General features: G+C 30.6%; 1 protein-coding gene across 5 annotated transcripts; it reads right to left on the bottom strand.

Moving 5' to 3' along the window:
* Positions 1-2,070: 2,070 nt before the first annotated feature.
* LOC143080755 (protein O-linked-mannose beta-1,4-N-acetylglucosaminyltransferase 2-like) lies at positions 2,071-11,566 on the bottom strand. Of its 5 annotated transcripts, none has more exons than XM_076256770.1 (3): positions 11,493-11,566; positions 7,490-7,604; positions 2,071-3,972 (listed from the first exon to the last, which is right to left on the bottom strand). In XM_076256770.1, exon 3 carries the CDS (start codon positions 3,960-3,962, stop codon positions 2,196-2,198), a length of 1,767 nt encoding a protein of 588 aa, XP_076112885.1. In that variant the 5' UTR covers positions 3,963-3,972; positions 7,490-7,604; positions 11,493-11,566; the 3' UTR covers positions 2,071-2,195. The 5 variants fall into 5 exon arrangements, with proteins under 5 accessions (XP_076112885.1, XP_076112887.1, XP_076112888.1 ...); XM_076256772.1 differs by having other exon boundaries at positions 11,514-11,564; XM_076256773.1 differs by having other exon boundaries at positions 11,384-11,506.
* Between the last annotated feature and the right edge of the window lie 6,781 nt (positions 11,567-18,347).

Below are 18,347 nucleotides of genomic sequence, written 5' to 3' on the forward strand. Positions count from 1 at the left end.
CCCTGCTTGCATACAACATTATGGAGAGACACACACAACTCAAGAACAATAAAAGTGACGCTACCCAAATTTGTACTTGATCTTGGGTTTTGTGGTAGTATTGTTTATATAGGTTTCATAATGTTTAGTTAGGCCAAGCAAAGAACAGAAACTAATCACCTTTACTTTGTTTTACTTGTATCACACATCTTTGAGGCAAGTCACACTGGCATCATACAACCATCAGAGCCATAAATGTCCAAACCTCCATTACCTCAGGTCTAATACTATAGTATTTCTGTTTCCCAGTTTAGAGTTTAAACATAATGTTCAGTTAGCAACACAGAGACAGCTAGAAACTTTTTTATTTTGACAGTTTTGAACATTCTAATTGTCAAGTCTCAATAGATGCCCAGAAACATTAAGATTTACCTCCAAGCCCAACACTTATAAAATCCATGTATATCCCCTTACTTAGAGACAGATTGAAGTCTTAAATCTGATAGCATAGCATCACATGACTTTTCATCATACATTTGTTATTACATCCCATGACTTTTTGTCCAAATATAAGAAATCTCTGACCCAGTTGGTATCACACAAACCTTGCAATGTCTACATTTATAGACCCTCTACTTTGCTTTATGATGTATTCTTTGGTCTTCAAGTGAGCCAGGAAATGTCACCTGCAGTGGCCTAAGAATAGACTTTTCATTACAAAAAATGGGGGGAGGGAGATACCTCCAGAGACTTGATGACAAAAATCAGCATACCCATGTATGGTTATTATATTATGACATTAATTTATTTATGGCAAATGCTGGATTCAACATGCCATGCTCTGTGCATGTAAGACCTCTTGCAACAACATACCCTCTATTCCAGTGCCAGATGTGTAATTTACTTGTCCAGTTTAACCCATTTTGCTTATTGGATTAACTCTTTATTTGTTATTGTCCTTAATATGTACACAGCTACTTTTTCATAGGTACTATTTCTGTACTAAAAATATGTTGTACTGGAAATTTACTTTTAATATTTAGTACTATTTCTTTACTTTAAAATTATTGTAATATTTAGGTACTTGTATTTTACAGTACATGATTTGTACTAAATATTTTGGTACAGAAATAATACCAACTATGATAGCAATATTCCATGAAAATCATAACTTTTAAGAGATTTGAAATAGAAAAACTTATTCAAAATGCTGAAAATGTAACAGTAGTAACTAAAAATCTGTAGTGCCTAAATTTCAAGTACAAATAAAGTACTGTAAAATACAGGTACCTAAATATTACAATAATTTTAAAGTAACAAAATAGTACTGAATATTAAAAGTAGATTTCCAGTACTACAGATTTTTAGTACAGAAATAGTACCTATGCAAAAGTAGCTGTGTATGAAATATTCACCAATAGAGTTTATCCTAACAAAATGCAATCAATCAAATAAATCAGAATTATTGCATCTTGAACTAATTGTCTGGATTAACAATAAAAACACCTATTTTTTTGAATTTTTAGAACCTTTGCTAATATCTAGTCAATGAATAACATAAAAACATTAAATACATTTGTGTATAATGTATATAATTTATCGAGGAGACAGATTTATATAATGTATAAGCAATTGTTGCTTGTTTCTGAATCCTTATTGTGAATGTGTTTATAATTATACTTGTATTTTTCATAATAAAATATTGTTTACATTAATGAATAACACCAAATTTTAGCAAAAGCTGCTTCTATTCAATGTATGTATATTATAGAACTAGTTCTCATTACAGTTACAAACATCAGATTTTAATTCTAAAAGGGAGACAATTCATCTATTTCAGCTTAATTAATACCCTTGGATTTTGTAAATTCCAAAGTTAAATGTCATTGTATTTTGTTGTTGTTATTGCAATGTTTTTTTTTTAATTATACTTGAAAACAATTAAATTCAAAGATCCATTCTAATCATTCAATCCAGGTTTTCTCCAACTTGAACCATTTTTTTAGGTAAAGGAAAAAGAAATATTAACATTAAACAGACACCTTGGATTGGTGCAGGATGAAATATTTAATAAATTATAACAATAACACATTGTAATCTTTTATAACATTATTGTGACAATATTCACAAAAAGATAAATAAACAAAACGTATAAAACAAGCAATGACAAGACTAGGTAAGAAAATAAAATGTATCCATGGAATTTACATTGCACATTACATATGACAATCTTTACTTGTATATTTGTCATGTGACATACCATCTACTACAGCTTTTCCCCAAACAATGTAATCCTTTTCACAGTCTATTCTGTCATGTATATCTAATTTTAATTTGTCTGTTACATATTTAACAGAAGCTTCTGCAGCACTCTCCTCAAGAATTATTTCATAGTTGAGTTTCTCAAAAGTTAAGAAATGAATGTTCCATGGTATTTCCCATGATATGTTAAGTGAACAAGTTTTCTCCTTTATAACTTGACAGTTGACATTTTTAATTTCAGATGGTGTTTCAAGATTTTCAGAATGTCTAATATTTTTATTCTTTCCATTATTCATGGCTGGTTTGATTAAATTCAAAATTGCACTGATATCTACAAAAGTGTCCTGATAAATATGATAAAGCCAAGAAGGATCATCACAACATAAATGTTTGGGTACTTTCTTCTGGTTAATAATTTCCTTCTGAACTTCTGACTGTAAATGCATCAGACCCCCATGCTCTGGTGGATAATCAACATGACCAACTGTAGATTTCTGATTTGTATTTTCCCAAGAAACATAATTTATATCCATACCTTTGATGTTGGCTAATGTCTTGTATGGTGTATATTGATCAGGTGACACAGCATAGGGAAATAGTTCTATTAAGAAAGACCCTGGTTTTAAAAACATTGCCAGAATTAACAATGACCCATGCATTCCTATAACACCTTTAGCATCAGAAACAAGGGATATCATATCTGTTAATGAATGTGTTTCACTACTTATTGTAACAACTTTCATTGAAAATTTTTGTAAAATTGTTTGGACTAGATCATTTTCATTCATAATTCTACGATTTTCTTTCCTGGATATTAAAACTATAAAATCTGTTAAATGTTGAGCCTTTGAATCCAGATGATGTAAAATAAAGTGACTAGTAGATTTAATTTGATGAGCATTAACTGTGGAGTCTAATATAGGGCCTTGTGGCTCAACGAACCCGTAATTATACCATAAAGTATCTGTTAAAAGACCGACTATTGCACTTGAGAAACATACAAGTTCTCTCCCATCTTCTACTTCTTGACCATCCTGTTGTTCAATTTCTTGTAGATCTATTTTATACTGAGGTTGAGAACCTGTAAAAAGTTCATACAATGCTCTGTAATCTCCCGGAGGCCAGACATCCATGAATACAATCTGTGCATCAAATTTATCCAACGCAGCCGTCTTTGATTTCAAATTTTCAAAATGTTTCATTGTGAAATGTAAAGGCAGTAAGTCATCATGAATAACATGCATGAGATTGTCGGACTTAAAACGATTGAAAATGTAACTAGTTTTATTTATCCATCTGACACTAAATTGTGATGAAAAGTTTTCACTAAGAAATGTAAGTGGTAGTTCGTGACCTGTGAAGTCTGCTGGAGTTGAAAGTGATGGAATGTTATTTCTGTTCAAAGAACTATATTTCATTTCATCCTCGTTATAGAAAAAAACAAACAAATTTTCTTTTGGCTGATAACATAGATTTTTAAAATGGCAAACATGAGTTTTAAAATTTGATTGACAAGTTTCAAAAGAATGGAATTTCATGTTGCTTTGAGATTCATCTTGAGTATTGTGTGTATTTAAATCTGCTTTGTTTGAATGCTCCCATTCTGCATACAGACATCTATCCTGTAAATCATCCAGCTGATAAAGAATTTGGAAGTATTTCTTTACTAATGTTGCAATGACAGCAAACATAACAGCATGTGTTATCATATGTAGACTCATTGTGTAGATCCTGCAAACAGAAATATCAAGCAATTAAACATAGTGAGGATTAACATGCGTGACAACAATCTTCATAGTCGAACAATGCAATATTTGAAAAGATAGTTTTGCAGATAATTTTTCTTTGTGTTAAGCCCTTTCTAGTCAACTATGTAACAATGTATTTGTTTATGCTTTCATATGTATATGAGATTGATTGATTGTTGGCTGCTTTACATCCAGTGGCAAATATTTCATGCATGTTCAGTACCACCATATAAAAGAAAATCACAGTTTGAAAATTTGCAATAATATAATTCGCATTAGTTTTCTTCTCACATTTATATATAATTCATGAAAATAAATCACTTGCAAAAAAAAGTGTTTTTTTTGTAATTTGTTTATTTTTGACATAAAGACAGAAAACAATCAAACAGGATTACACACATGTACAGTTTCAAGTATGGTCTTAAAGATATTTTCATTATATGACAACTCTAAATAGCAAGACATACAACAAAATAGTTGGTTTACTGTACTTCTGAATTGATTGAAATGTGTGTACAGACTTTTATTATAGCATCTGTGTCGCTCACCTTGGTCTATGTGAATATTAAACAAAGGACACAGATGGATTCATGACAAAATTGTGTTTTGGTGATGGTGATGTGTTTGTAAATCTTACTTTACTGAACATTCTTGCTGCTTACAATTATCTCTATCTATAATGAACTTGGCCCAGTAGTTTCAGAGGAGAAGATTTTTGTAAAAGTTAACTAAGATTTACGAAAAATGGTTCAAAATGGACTATAAAGGGCAATAACTCCTAAAGGGGTCAACTGACCATTTCAGTCATGTTGACTTATTTGTAAATCTTACTTTGCTGAACATTATTGCTGTTTACAGTTTATCTCTATCTATAATAATATTCAAGATAATAACCAAAAACAGCAAAATTTCCTTAAAATTACCAATTCAGGGGCAGCAACCCAACAACAGGTCGTCCGATTCATCTGAAAATTTCAGGGCAGATAGATCTTGACCTGACTATCATTTTTACTGATATCAGATTTGCTCTAAATGCTTTGGTTTTTGAGTTATAAGCCAAAAACTGAATTTTACCCCTATGTTCTATTTTTAGCCGTGGCGGCCATCTTGGTTGGTTGACAGGGTCACGCCACACATTTTTTAAACTAGAAACCCCAATGATGATTGTGGCCAAGTTTGGTTTAATTTGGCCCAGTGGTTTCAGAGGAGAAGATTTTTGTAATAGATTACTAAGATTTACGAAAAATGGTTAAAAATTGACTATAAAGGGCAATAACTCCTAAAGGGGTCAACTGACCATTTCAGTCATGTTGACTTATTTGTAAATCTTACTTTGCTGAACATTATTGCTGTTTACAGTTTATCTCTATCTATAATAATATTCAAGATAAATAACCAAAAACAGAAAAATTTCCTTAAAATTACCAATTCAGTGGCAGCAACCCGCTAACAGGTTGTCTGATTCATCTGTAAATATCAGGGCAGATAGATCTTGACCTGATAATCAATTTTACTTCATGTCAGATTTGCTCTAAATGCTTTGGTTTTTGAGTTATAAGCCAAAAACTGAATTTTACCTCTATGTTCTATTTTTAGCTGTGGCGGCCATCTTGGTTGGTTGGCCGGGTCACGCCACACATTTTTTAAACTAGATACCCAAATTGTGATTGTGGCCAAGTTTGGTTTAATTTGGCCCAGTAGTTTCAGAGAAGAAGATTTTTGTAAAAGATTACTAAGATTTACGAAAAATGGTTAAAAATTGACTATAAAGGGCAATAACTCCTAAAGGGGTCAACTGACCTTTTCGGTCATGTTGACTTATTTGTAAATCTTACTTTGCTGAACATTATTGCTGTTTACAGTTAATCTCTATCTATAATAATATTCAAGATAATAACCAAAAACAGAAAAATTTCCTTAAAATTACCAATTCAGGGGCAGCAACCCAACAACGGGTTGTCCGATTCATCTGAAAATTACAGGGCAGATAGATCTTGACCTGATAAACAATTTTACCCATGTCAGATTTGCTCTAAATGTTTAGGTTTTTGAGTTATAAGCCAAAAACTGCATTTTACCCCTATGTTCTATTTTTAGCCATGGCGGCCATCTTGGTTGGTTGGCCGGGTCACGCCACACATTTTTTGAACTAGATACCCCAATGATGATTGTGGCCAAGTTTGGTTTAATTTGGCCCAGTAGTTTCAGAGGAGAAGATTTTTGTAAAAGTTAACGACGACGGACGACGACGCCGGACGACGGACGCCGGACGCAAAGTGATGGGAAAAGCTCACTTGGCCCTTCGGGCCAGGTGAGCTAAAAAGGAGGTATAATACTGTAATATTTCTTAAGTTCTTAACCATTGATTTCTCATACATGTCATATCACATGGAATTATAAATTTATGAAATAACATTTTCTGGATAAGTTACATACAAATAAGATTGATATGAGCAAGTATTTGTAACTTCTGTGGAAACATTAATTTTCGTGGGGTTAAAATTTCCTGGTTTTGTCTCTACATAAGATTTCATTGGGATTTAATTTCGTGGTTTTCAGTAAATAGAAGTGATATAATATAACATGTAGGTTAAGTTTTCGTGGAGGTTTTAATTTCCTGGATATATTCCTTCCACGACATAAACGAAATTAAATCCTCCACGAAAATTTTACAGTATAAAAATCCTTGATATGATTTAATATTAGTAGAAATATATTTAAGTTTGTTAAAAAAAAAAATCAAAATTTTTATGACAATATAAACAAGAATGTGTCCCTAGTACACGGATGCCCCATCCGCACTATCATTTTCTATGTTCTGTTGACCGTGAAAATGAGATAAAATCTCTAATTTGGCATTGAAATTAGAAAGATCTTATCATGGGGAACATGTTTCAAGTTGATTGTACTTCAACTTCATCCAAAAACTTCCTCAACCAAAAACTTTAACCTGAAGCGGGACAGACAAACGGACGAACTAAAAGATGCCCAGACCAGAAAACAATGCCCATAAATGGGGCATAAAAAGAAGATGTGGTATGATTGCCAATGAGACAACTCTATTCAAAAGACAAAATAACAAGCCTTTTTTAAGGATATTAAAGTCATTGATTGTTTTTTATATCAATGTCATGTTCTCTTAAACTTCTGTAACAATATCACAAGTTTATAAGCAGCAATACAACAACAACAACAAATGGAAGTTTTTAACAACCTTGACTGGCTTGTATGCTCGGTAAGCAGCAATCAACAATTCCAGAGTGAACTATTAGCGATGATAGGTTATACATTTGTATGTGTGCATACAGGACTTAGTTTAATAGCATTGGTTCAAGGACTTGTATAGTCAGATTTATATTTAACTTTACAAATCCTTGATTGGTTCAATAATTTTGATTTAACATTAAAACTACAGGAAACTAGTTTCATATCACTAAAAAAAAACATGAAATGGGAGATAGTTCATTTTATAACAATTATCAAGTATGATTTTTTTTTACCTGATTCTGATCTTAAATATATGAAAACCTATTTGTTTGGCTCATTCCTTTAAGACTCCAAGCTAGTGATATCCTTTCTGACTTTGCCAATTTTCTCTGTACACCCACCCATTCTCTGAAAAAAGCAAAACCAATCTCTTGCTTTTCCATTTATATAATCAACTTGGTGACTGTGACCTTACATTACAATACTGTTGTATAAAAGCCAGTACTGGTATCCACAAGACCCACCATACTTATTAGTCCAGTCAAAGTAAGATTTAACCCCAAACAAATTGCAACAGAAAATGTTTTAGTTCTAATCTATAGCATTAAGCCCTTAATATACATAGAAAAAAGTCCCATAAAATATAACTTGAGGAAAACTCAAAATCAGCATTTTTAATTTCCTATGGAAATTAACATTGGAAGGGGAGATAAATACGCAAAAATGAGTCTTTTTTGGGTTAGTTTTTGGTTGATTTTCTTAAAATTTATGTAAAGTATGATACTTTGATGGGGTTATAAGTTTGTATTTGACTAAATTATATAATCTTCTGCTACCTATGTACAAAACTAAATATAAATAGAGACCAATTGTTTTACAAAATTAGTGAAATAGTTCCATCTTTTTTAAATGACTAATGAAGCAAGATTTAAATTTCTGTATATGTGTGGTGAGACTGATATAATTAGAATTATTGTTAAATTTATAAGCGACATGTACATTTCTAGAAATGCTTTATTAAGTACTTAATAACTTTGAGGTACCACCTCCTCATATATATATATATTTATGTTTTGTATTGTCTTGGTATCGATCCTGTAATTTTGGATTTCAAACCAATAAAAATTACTTACTTACTTACTTGCTACTGAAATGTACAAAACGGAAGTGTTATGTGTAGTTTTATTTTTTTGTGTGCATTTTTCATTAAAGAAATTGCAAATATGTAGCTTTGTGACCATTTGAAAAAATAATGTTAAAATTTGGTATTGTTTATATCTGTACCGTATATTATATTTTTTCAGAATCTCAAAAGAAACTTTAAACTACAAAAAGAATACATGCTTAATTATTTTTATTAAATTTGAGATTCTTTACCTCGATATGTTGAAAATTCAATAAATGGTCAACTAATGAATTACGAAATCTAGATTATAGCATGATAAAAGATAGGAAAACACCTTTAGAATTGTTTGTTATACTCTAAAGATGGCTTAAAAATCAAGAATCATTACATTCTGATGAATAGAAGCGGTAAAGTTATAATTTTGTATCAATTTTTATTGATATTTCTGCCTTTTTTGCAGAGTTATCTCCCTTTTCAATGCAAATCTCCATATGAATTTTGAATGGTGATTTTTTTTAGTCTTCCTCAAATAAGATTGTATGGGACTTTTTTCTGTGTATATTTGGGGTTTAATACTAAAGATTAAAACTTTAAAATCTTCTGTTGCAATAACTTTAAGGTTAGGGTCAAATTTATGATAGATTGACTGGACTATATACAGATACAATATACAAATTTAAACAAATTTAAACAAAATATGGGTCTCACTAATTAGCGACAAGAAGCATCAAGAAGCGACAAAGAGAGTCAAGAAGCAACAAGAAGAATATTTTTTGCAACAAGAAGCGACAAGAAGCTATTTAGCGACAAGAAAACATTTTTTTTTTATTAGATAAAAAAAAATATGCATTTAGTCATTTTTAATATTTGGGCAGAAATAAATTTATAAGTTTTATTATTATATTGATAGGTGAAGAAATTAAACATTTGCTAGGAAGGGATTGTGTAGTTTTTATTATTACATTGATAGGTGAAGAAATTAAACATTTGCGAGGAAGGGATTGTGTAGTTTTTATTATTACATTGATAGGTGAAAAAATTAAACATTTGCGAGGAAGGGATTGTGTAGTTTTTATTATTACATTGATAGGTGAAGAAATTAAACATTTGCGAGGAAGGGATTGTGTAGTTTTTATTATTACATTGATAGGTGAAGAAATTAAACATTTGCGAGGAAGGGATTGTGTAGTTTTTATTATTACATTGATAGGTGAAGAAATTAAACATTTGCGAGGAAGGGATTGTGTAGTTTTTATTATTATATTGATAGGTGAAGAAATTAAACATTTGTGAGGAAGGGATTGTGTAGTTTTTATTATTACATTGATAGGTGAAGAAATTAAACATTTGCGAGGAAGGGATTGTGTAGTTTTTATTATTACATTGATAGGTGAAGAAATTAAACATTTGCGAGGAAGGGATTGTGTAGTTTTTATTATTATATTGATAGGTGAAGAAATTAAACATTTGTGAGGAAGGGATTGTGTAGTTTTTATTATTACATTGATAGGTGAAGAAATTAAACATTTGCGAGGAAGGGATTGTGTAGTTTTTATTATTACATTGATAGGTGAAGAAATTAAACATTTGCGAGGAAGGGATTGTGTAGTTTTTATTATTACATTGATAGGTGAAGAAATTAAACATTTGCGAGGAAGGGATTGTGTAGTTTTTATTATTACATTGATAGGTGAAGAAATTAAACATTTGCGAGGAAGGGATTGTGTAGTTTTTATTATTATATTGATAGGTGAAGAAATTAAACATTTGCGAGGAAGGGATTGTGTAGTTTTTATTATTATATTCATAGGTGAAGAAATTAAACATTTGCGAGGAAGGGATTGTGTAGTTTTTATTATTATATTCATAGATGAAGAAATTAAACATTTGTAAGAGCAAAGGAAATGCACACGCTATAAAATGAAAATAAAAACAAAGTTTTTTCACCTTTCCTTTACAGGATTTATTGAAACAAAAACATGAAATATTATTTCCTTTCTAACTTCACAATTAATTTTTCCTGATAGGACCAATGTTAGCTGTGGCTTCACCCTAAGGTAATACACAATGTAAAACATCAAATGAGACTAACGAGGCGCGTCCCTTGTTTTATTGCTACAATAACATCCAATTAACACCTTCAACTTGGTACGCGCCAGAATATACAATCATTGTTAAATAGTGAACACCTGTTGAAAACTCAAGATTGTCATCAATTTCCTTTAATCTTCAATCAATATTTATAAACATGATGAATATCGTTAAATGAGGCAATACACTAAATAAAATGATAAAAAATATTCACATTTTAATTGTGTTTTCCTTTTGTTTGATTTTAGTTCTTTGTATTTCACAATTTGTGTATGGTATGTATTTTCTGGGCAATCATGCACAAATAATGCATTTTGCAAGTTTATTATATATATTGTACAAAGATAGTTTTAAAAACAAATTAAAAGACAAATATATTATTGTTCTAAAACACAAGTAAAATTAATACCATAATACAACAGGGTAAAGGTAATACTTGCTGTTATACATAATAAAATATCATGTAAATAAATGTAGCAACTGAATTAGATCTAAGTTTCATTTTTTTCTTCTATCAATATTAACTTTCCTGTCATTATAATTGTTTTTCTTTTGCATATTCTTTTAATATTTATTTGGAATAAGTAATTTTAATAAAAAAAAAAAATTCTTGTCGCTTTTTGTCCCTAATATTATTCTTCTTGTCGCTAATTAGTGAGACCGCAAAATATCATAATATTCAGTGAACTGAAAATTAAAAAAAAAAACGATTAAAGCTGTGTACAATATTCAGTGGTGGATCTAGAAATTTTCATAAGTGGGGGCGCACTGGCTGCCTAAGAGGGGACCCGCTCCCGCCATGCTTCAGTGATTCCCTATATAATCAACCAAATTTTTTTCTCAAAAGGAGGGGGGCGCCCCTCCCTAAATCCGCCTCTGATATTTATTAATTACTATATATATATGCTATTAAATTATTGTACAGATAACATATTAAATGTGTTCCATTATCATATAAGCAGTTCTTTACTGTGGCTTTCATCTTGGTAGTGAAAATCCAAAGGCACTGGACGTTCTGACAAAAGTAAAAGCAATGGGAAGAAAAAGGGTCCATGTATTTGAAAAAGATCAACTAATACCACGTATATTATTTCAGATACTTAAAAAATTTGATCTGTCAGCTGTCTGCTTGTTTATTTGATTACCTCCCCTGTCCCAAAGTAGATTTGGGTCTAGATATAACCAGACTATAAATTCCGTGCTCAACCCCAGATGCCAAGATTGAAATTGTATTTTCCGAAGTCATGGTTCTGGTTATTGCTTGAATCATAAACAAAAATTATTGAATTCCTTTCAATACTAAAACTAACTAGTAAATAGTTTTTGGTTGATGTTTTATATGTTGAAATTGTAACATTTTGATTGTTTTTAACAAGCATTTCATATCTATAGAATTCATGATAAAAACCCTGCTAATTTTAACTCGCTGGTTTGTAATAATAACGACCAATAACACATGACAGTCGCATGTGACAGGTTAGTTTTTTTTTAAATTTGTTCTAACGTTTGACTCTTTTAACGCGACCTTGAATATGTTTTGAATTTGTCAAGTTGTAGTGTTGTTGGTGTTCCAAATATAGAAACCGAAAACACGTTACAATATACGCGTGTCACGCCAATCGAATTATATAAATATGACAAACAAAACCTATGACACGACGACACATGTTTATACTCGTGAGGTTCCAGTTTGCAAAAAATTGTCTACATTGATGATTAACCGTTTGCTGCCAATAATTACAGACTGAGTCAGTTAGACGTTAGATTTATAAAAGCATTTGTTGTTGTTTTGTTTGGCAACTTCTCTGCGTGTGATAAACTACGGCTACAGTTGGTCTATATTTAAGTGATAAAGTACATTTTGTGGATCGCTGTATCTCAGGGGCCAACAGCTAACTTAATATAGTTGATCGCTGTATCCCAGGATCATCCATCTATCTCTCTATATATAGTTATATATGGGCGTTTTTCAATAAAAGCGTGACTTTCAGACCTAAAAATTTCAAGAGTTATTTTGAATACCTCTATTATAGAACTGTTTGTAAACAAAAAGTGCAATCTTAAATACTCTTTAAAATGATATTATTTTTATAATTTGTGTACTGTTTCGTAGGGGACATTTGTCCACTACGAAACTGCTTTTAAACACACATCTTATTGCAATTTTAAATGTCTCTTATAGACATTCCAGTTTGTTTACTTAAAGATCTCATTTTTTTCTGAATTGGAGAACCATTTTTTATTGGTAAAGATTAGATAGTACTTCACATATGAAGGTACAACTCATATTACGTAGTGGACATTTTGATGCGTTTACGGTAGTTGACAATACCGTTTCGTAGTGGACAAAAAGTTTCGTAGTTGACATCAACCCTATTCTATGTTAATAAAAACATACTAAAAATTACATGAAACTAACCCTTGTTTTGCACGAATATAATTGAAAAAAGAATAAAAATAGACTGCATGGTAGTGGTAGTGTCCACTACGAAACGTTTCAAGTTCTCTCATACTTAAAATTGTTTCGTAGGGGACATATTCACATGTTTTATTTCTTCCCCACAATCCCTATATTACAATAATAACAAGACTGATTGTATTCATCAAAGCATGTATTAAGCTGTACACTGATATTTTTTTCATAATTTTAAAACCAGATACTGAAGGAGATTTTACCCGTTTTGTAGTGTATAAAAACATACGGTATCACTCTGGTCCACTTGATGTGCTCAATTTTTCTTACCAACAGTTTAACTGCCGTTACAAAAGCGTCACTTCTTTTGTAAGACTCTACTGTTTATATCTGTTGCAAACATAATTACATGGATTTTATCAAACTGTTTATCAGCAAATTTTAAAAACTTCGTTTCGTAGTGGACATTTTGTCAGGGACACACCTTCTGAAACTAAAAATCCTATGTTGAAAGCTGTTTATTAAAATATGTTGGCTATAAACATACTTTTGAATTATTAAAGAACTTATATTAAGTAAAAATAACATTTATTTCTACATTTTTTACGATATTTTAGAGTCTGAATGTTGAACAGGCGGTCTAGGGACATGCCATTTTGGTTGTTTTGGACCCGGCATTCAGGAATCAATATCTTATCAATCCCTCTAAAAATAGACTGTTTCTTTGCTTAAAAATGTTAAATCTAATTCAATGTACTGACTGCACAAAAAATTACTTGTAAAGATCAAACACATTTTTTTTTAAAGTGGCTGTGACAAGAAATCACGTTTTTATTGGTAAAAACGCCCATATAGGTTGCCACAGGTAGCCACAGGTAGCCACAGGTAGCCACAAAAATGATCTATTCAAACAAGGAGTTATCTATGAATCTATCTATAGTTAAACAATATATATCTTTGAATTTATCTTTGAACCTATCTAGTTGAACAATATATATCTTTGAATTTATCTTTGAACCTATCTAGTTGAACAATATATATCTTTGAATTCATCTTTGAACCTATCTAGTTGAACAATATATATCTTTGAACCTATCTAGTTAAACAATATATATCCTTGAACCTATCTAGTTAAACAATATATATCTTTGAATTTATCTTTGAACCTATCTAGTTGAACAATATATATCTTTGAATTTATCTTTGAACCTATCTAGTTGAACAATATATATCTTTGAACCTATCTAGTTAAACAATATATATCTTTGAACCTATCTAGTTAAACAATATATATCTTTTAATTTATCTTTGAACTTATCTAGTTGAACAATATATATCTTTGAATTTATCTTTGAACCTATCTAGTTAAACAATATATATCTTTGAATTTATCTTTGAACCTATCTTGTTGAACAATATATATCTTTGAATTTATCTTTGAACCTATCTTCTTGAACAATATATAAATTTATATTTGAACCTATCTTGTTAAACAATATATATCTTTGAATTTATCTTTGAACCTATCTTGTTGAACAATATATATCTTTGAATTTATCTTTGAACCTATCTTGTTGAACTTATCTTTGAACCTATCTTGTTGAACAATATATATCTTTGAATTTATCTTTGAACCTATCTTGTTGAACTTATCTTTGAACCTATCTTGTTGAACAATATATATCTTTGAATTTATCTTTGAACCTATCTTGTTGAACAATATATATCTTTGAATTTATCTTTGAACCTATCTTGTTGAACAATATATATCTTTGAATTTATCTTTGAACCTATCTTGTTGAACAATATATATCTTTGAATTTATCTTTGAACCTATCTTGTTGAACAATATATATCTTTGAACCTATCTAGTTGAACAATATATATCCTTGAATTTATCTTTGAACCTATCTAGTTGAACAATATATATCTTTGAACCTATCTAGTTAAACAATATATATCTTTGAACCTATCTAGTTAAACAATATATATCTTTGAATTTATCTTTGAACCTATCTAGTTGAACAATATATATCTTTGAATTTATCTTTGAACCTATCTAGTTGAACAATATATATCTTTGAATTTATCTTTGAACCTATCTAGTTAAACAATATATATCTTTGAATTTATCTTTGAACCTATCTAGTTGAACAATATATATCTTTGAATTTATCTTTGAACCTATCTAGTTAAACAATATATATCTTTGAATTTATCTTTGAACCTATCTTTTTGAACAATATATATCTTTGAATTTATATTCGAACCTATCTTGTTGAACAATATATATCTTTGAATTTATCTTTGAACCTATCTTGTTGAACTTATCTTTGAACCTATCTTGTTGAACAATATATATCTTTGAATTTATCTTTGAACCTATCTTGTTGAACAATATATATCTTTGAATTGATCTTTGAACCTATCTAGTTGAACAATATATATCTTTGAATAAATATTTACACACAGATAGATATATATCTTTGAATCTATCTGTGTGTAAATATTAAAACTAATGAGAATAAAAAAAAAGCTGTGACCAGTACTGCCAACAAATCTTAGTTTTACAAGCCATCTCGAGTAATGAACATTCCTTCACAGTGACATAGTTATTAAAGTTATGTAATACTATAACATCTAATTGTTATTATACAATCAAGGTGTGTTTAAACAGGTGTATTATTATTATACAAGCAAGGTGTGTATTAACATGTGTTTAAGAATAGGTTAGGTAAGTTTTCTTATCTTTCTTTTTATTTGAAATTTCCATCGATAAGTTGTCAAAATATTTTACATGAATATTCCTAAAGAGCGATTGAATAATTATCCTATTCTGCAGGGACGAAACAAAATGCACTTCGAAATCCAATAATATTCAAGATAATAACCAAAACCGGCACTTAAAATTACCAATTCAGGGGCAGCAACCTAACAATGGGTTGTCCGATTCATCTGAAAATTTCAGGGCACATAGATCTACACCTGATAAACAATTTTTCTCTAAATGCTTTGGTTTCAGAGACATAAGCCAAAATCTACATTTTACCCCTATATTCTTTTTTTAACCATGGCGGCCATCTTGGTTGGTTGGCCGGCTCACCGGACACATTTTTTAAACTAGATACACCAATGATGATTGTGGCTAAGTTTGGTTAAATTTGGCCCATTAGTTTCAGAGGAGAAGATTTTTGTAAAAGGTAACGACGACGGACGACGCCGGACGCCAAGTGATGAGAAAAGCTCACTTGGTCCTTTGGGCCAGGTGAGCTAAAAATATATTAAATAAAACAATTAAATTGGCTTGAAAATATAAAAGTTGTGATGATTTTTAATATTTTCAAGTCTTTTAAGCCCTGGTCACAACGAACCCATGACACATCTTTGCAGCGCCACGACATGAAATTCTTGATTTAATAGCCTCCTTGTGAGTAACAACCTTTAAGAAAATCATGATAGGAAATGCAAGCACGGGTATGAATTGGGAGATATATACACCGTATGCAGGTGCTGCTGGAATGTTGCTACTTAGAAATGGAAAGTTCACAATTAGAAAGCTGAAATCATCTCTTTTGTCGTAAAGTTTTGTTTTCAATCGACCCTCATTGTCAATTTCTAGATGTAAGTGAAGATATGAGACCGACTTAACTGTATCTGTTGTATCCTTTATCTCTAGTTCAATGGGATAGATGCGTTCGACATAGTTACTAAATTTTGAATTATTTAACGAAAGAACATCATATATATAGCGGAAAGTAGAGTTAAAGGATATTGCTAACTTCTTATCTTTCTTCCTAAGAAGTTCTTGTATGAAGTCAGCCTCATAATAATAAAGAAACAAGTCGACAAGAAGAGGGGCACAATTCGTTCCCATCGGAATTCCGATCATCTATTGAAAAACACGTCCTCCGAACGTAACAAATATGTTGTAAATCAAGAAATTAAGCATCTTCATAATGTCAGTTTCAGAGAATTTTTTGTTTGAATCAGAGTGGTCCTTCACAAAGTAGGATTTATCCCTTCCCAAGACAAGATACTTGTATCTTCGTTAGCCATTCTTTTTTATGAAACAAAGCAATACCAACTCTTTCAATTTATCTTTTAGTTTGGAATGTGGAATACTTGTATAAAGTGTACTAAAAGATCTTTGAAATTTATTTATCCTTAATTGATACATACATTTCCTTATGTCGAAAATGGTGGATAAAACCTGGTGTGTTTTAGCTAGCAAAACTTCCCACTTGTATGACAGTGGTTATATAAAAAATGTTATGTTTAAATATACTTTTCTAATGTTTTATAGCTTTATAACCCTTGCAAAAATCCTTTGATTGAATTCAGATTATTCTCCATTTGTTTACTCTTTTAAATCGTGTGTATAAAGTGTTAATGAAACGGTAGAAGGCGGTATTCAAATAGATGCAAGTGTTTTTAATTTTTATAGGTCTCCTTTGCTGAAATCTGAGTTTTGCATTAATCTCCGTTTGTTTTACACTTAATATTATAAGTCTGTTCTTCTCTGAAATCCTTCACTTCATTATGTGATGTACAATAGTAACAATATACCAACTTCACCGGCATATGGGATATACATTTCCCAACATATTCGATATTCAAGAGCTTGAAGCTCCTACTCAGACTTTGTAAAACGTCATCAATGTCTGAGCTGAAAGTTTATGAACAAGGGGTATGACAAAGAACGTCTCGTTCTTTTTCTAAAAAAGTTCATTGGAAGGTACCAAGACCTTGTTGACAAATATTCCATATCGACTTCACAAATAATACATGATGGTCTTTATGTATATATTCTGCGTATTGACGTTGTTTATAATATTTACTGCGTGTTATATTGTTCTTTTATTTATCTTTGTTCAATTATTAATATTACTTTTACTGTTTGGTCTGTTTTATGTGATATTCATTTGACGTGGCTCGGTACTTATACATCCCGTCAATGTGTTTGTAATATCTTTCATTTTTGCTGGTGTTTTGTATATGCGACTTTTTGTGTTTCCTTGTTTCTTTTAACGTGACTCTGTACTTTTAAAAGATCCCGGCATTATGTTATTGATCTATTATATGTCATTATGTTATTGTTTTATTATAAATTTGACAATACTTTGAACGACAAACGACAAATCTATTTCATTCGCGTAGTAGCATTAACCATATGGATTCTTAAAAATGCTAAAGAACTGCTGGATAATTTTTAATCTCGGTCTGTTTCTGTAATTAATTCTAACATTACTTTTGATTTTATACCACTGCATACCACCATTCTTCATGTGAAATTATAATTGTTTTAAATTGACATTGGACGACAAAATTTCTTTTTTGTGACGTTTGCATCTTCTGACACCCAACACGCGAAACAAGGAATGTGTTTTTTGCTCACCTGGCCCAAAAGGGCCAAGTGAGCTTTTCTAATCACTTGGCGTCCGTCGTTAACTTTTTCAAAAATCTTCTCCTCTGAAACTAATAGGCCAAATTTAATCAAACATGGCCACAATCATCATTGTAG

This window comes from Mytilus galloprovincialis, chromosome 6, assembly GCF_965363235.1.
Source record: "Mytilus galloprovincialis chromosome 6, xbMytGall1.hap1.1, whole genome shotgun sequence".
NCBI lineage: Eukaryota > Metazoa > Mollusca > Bivalvia > Mytilida > Mytilidae > Mytilus > Mytilus galloprovincialis.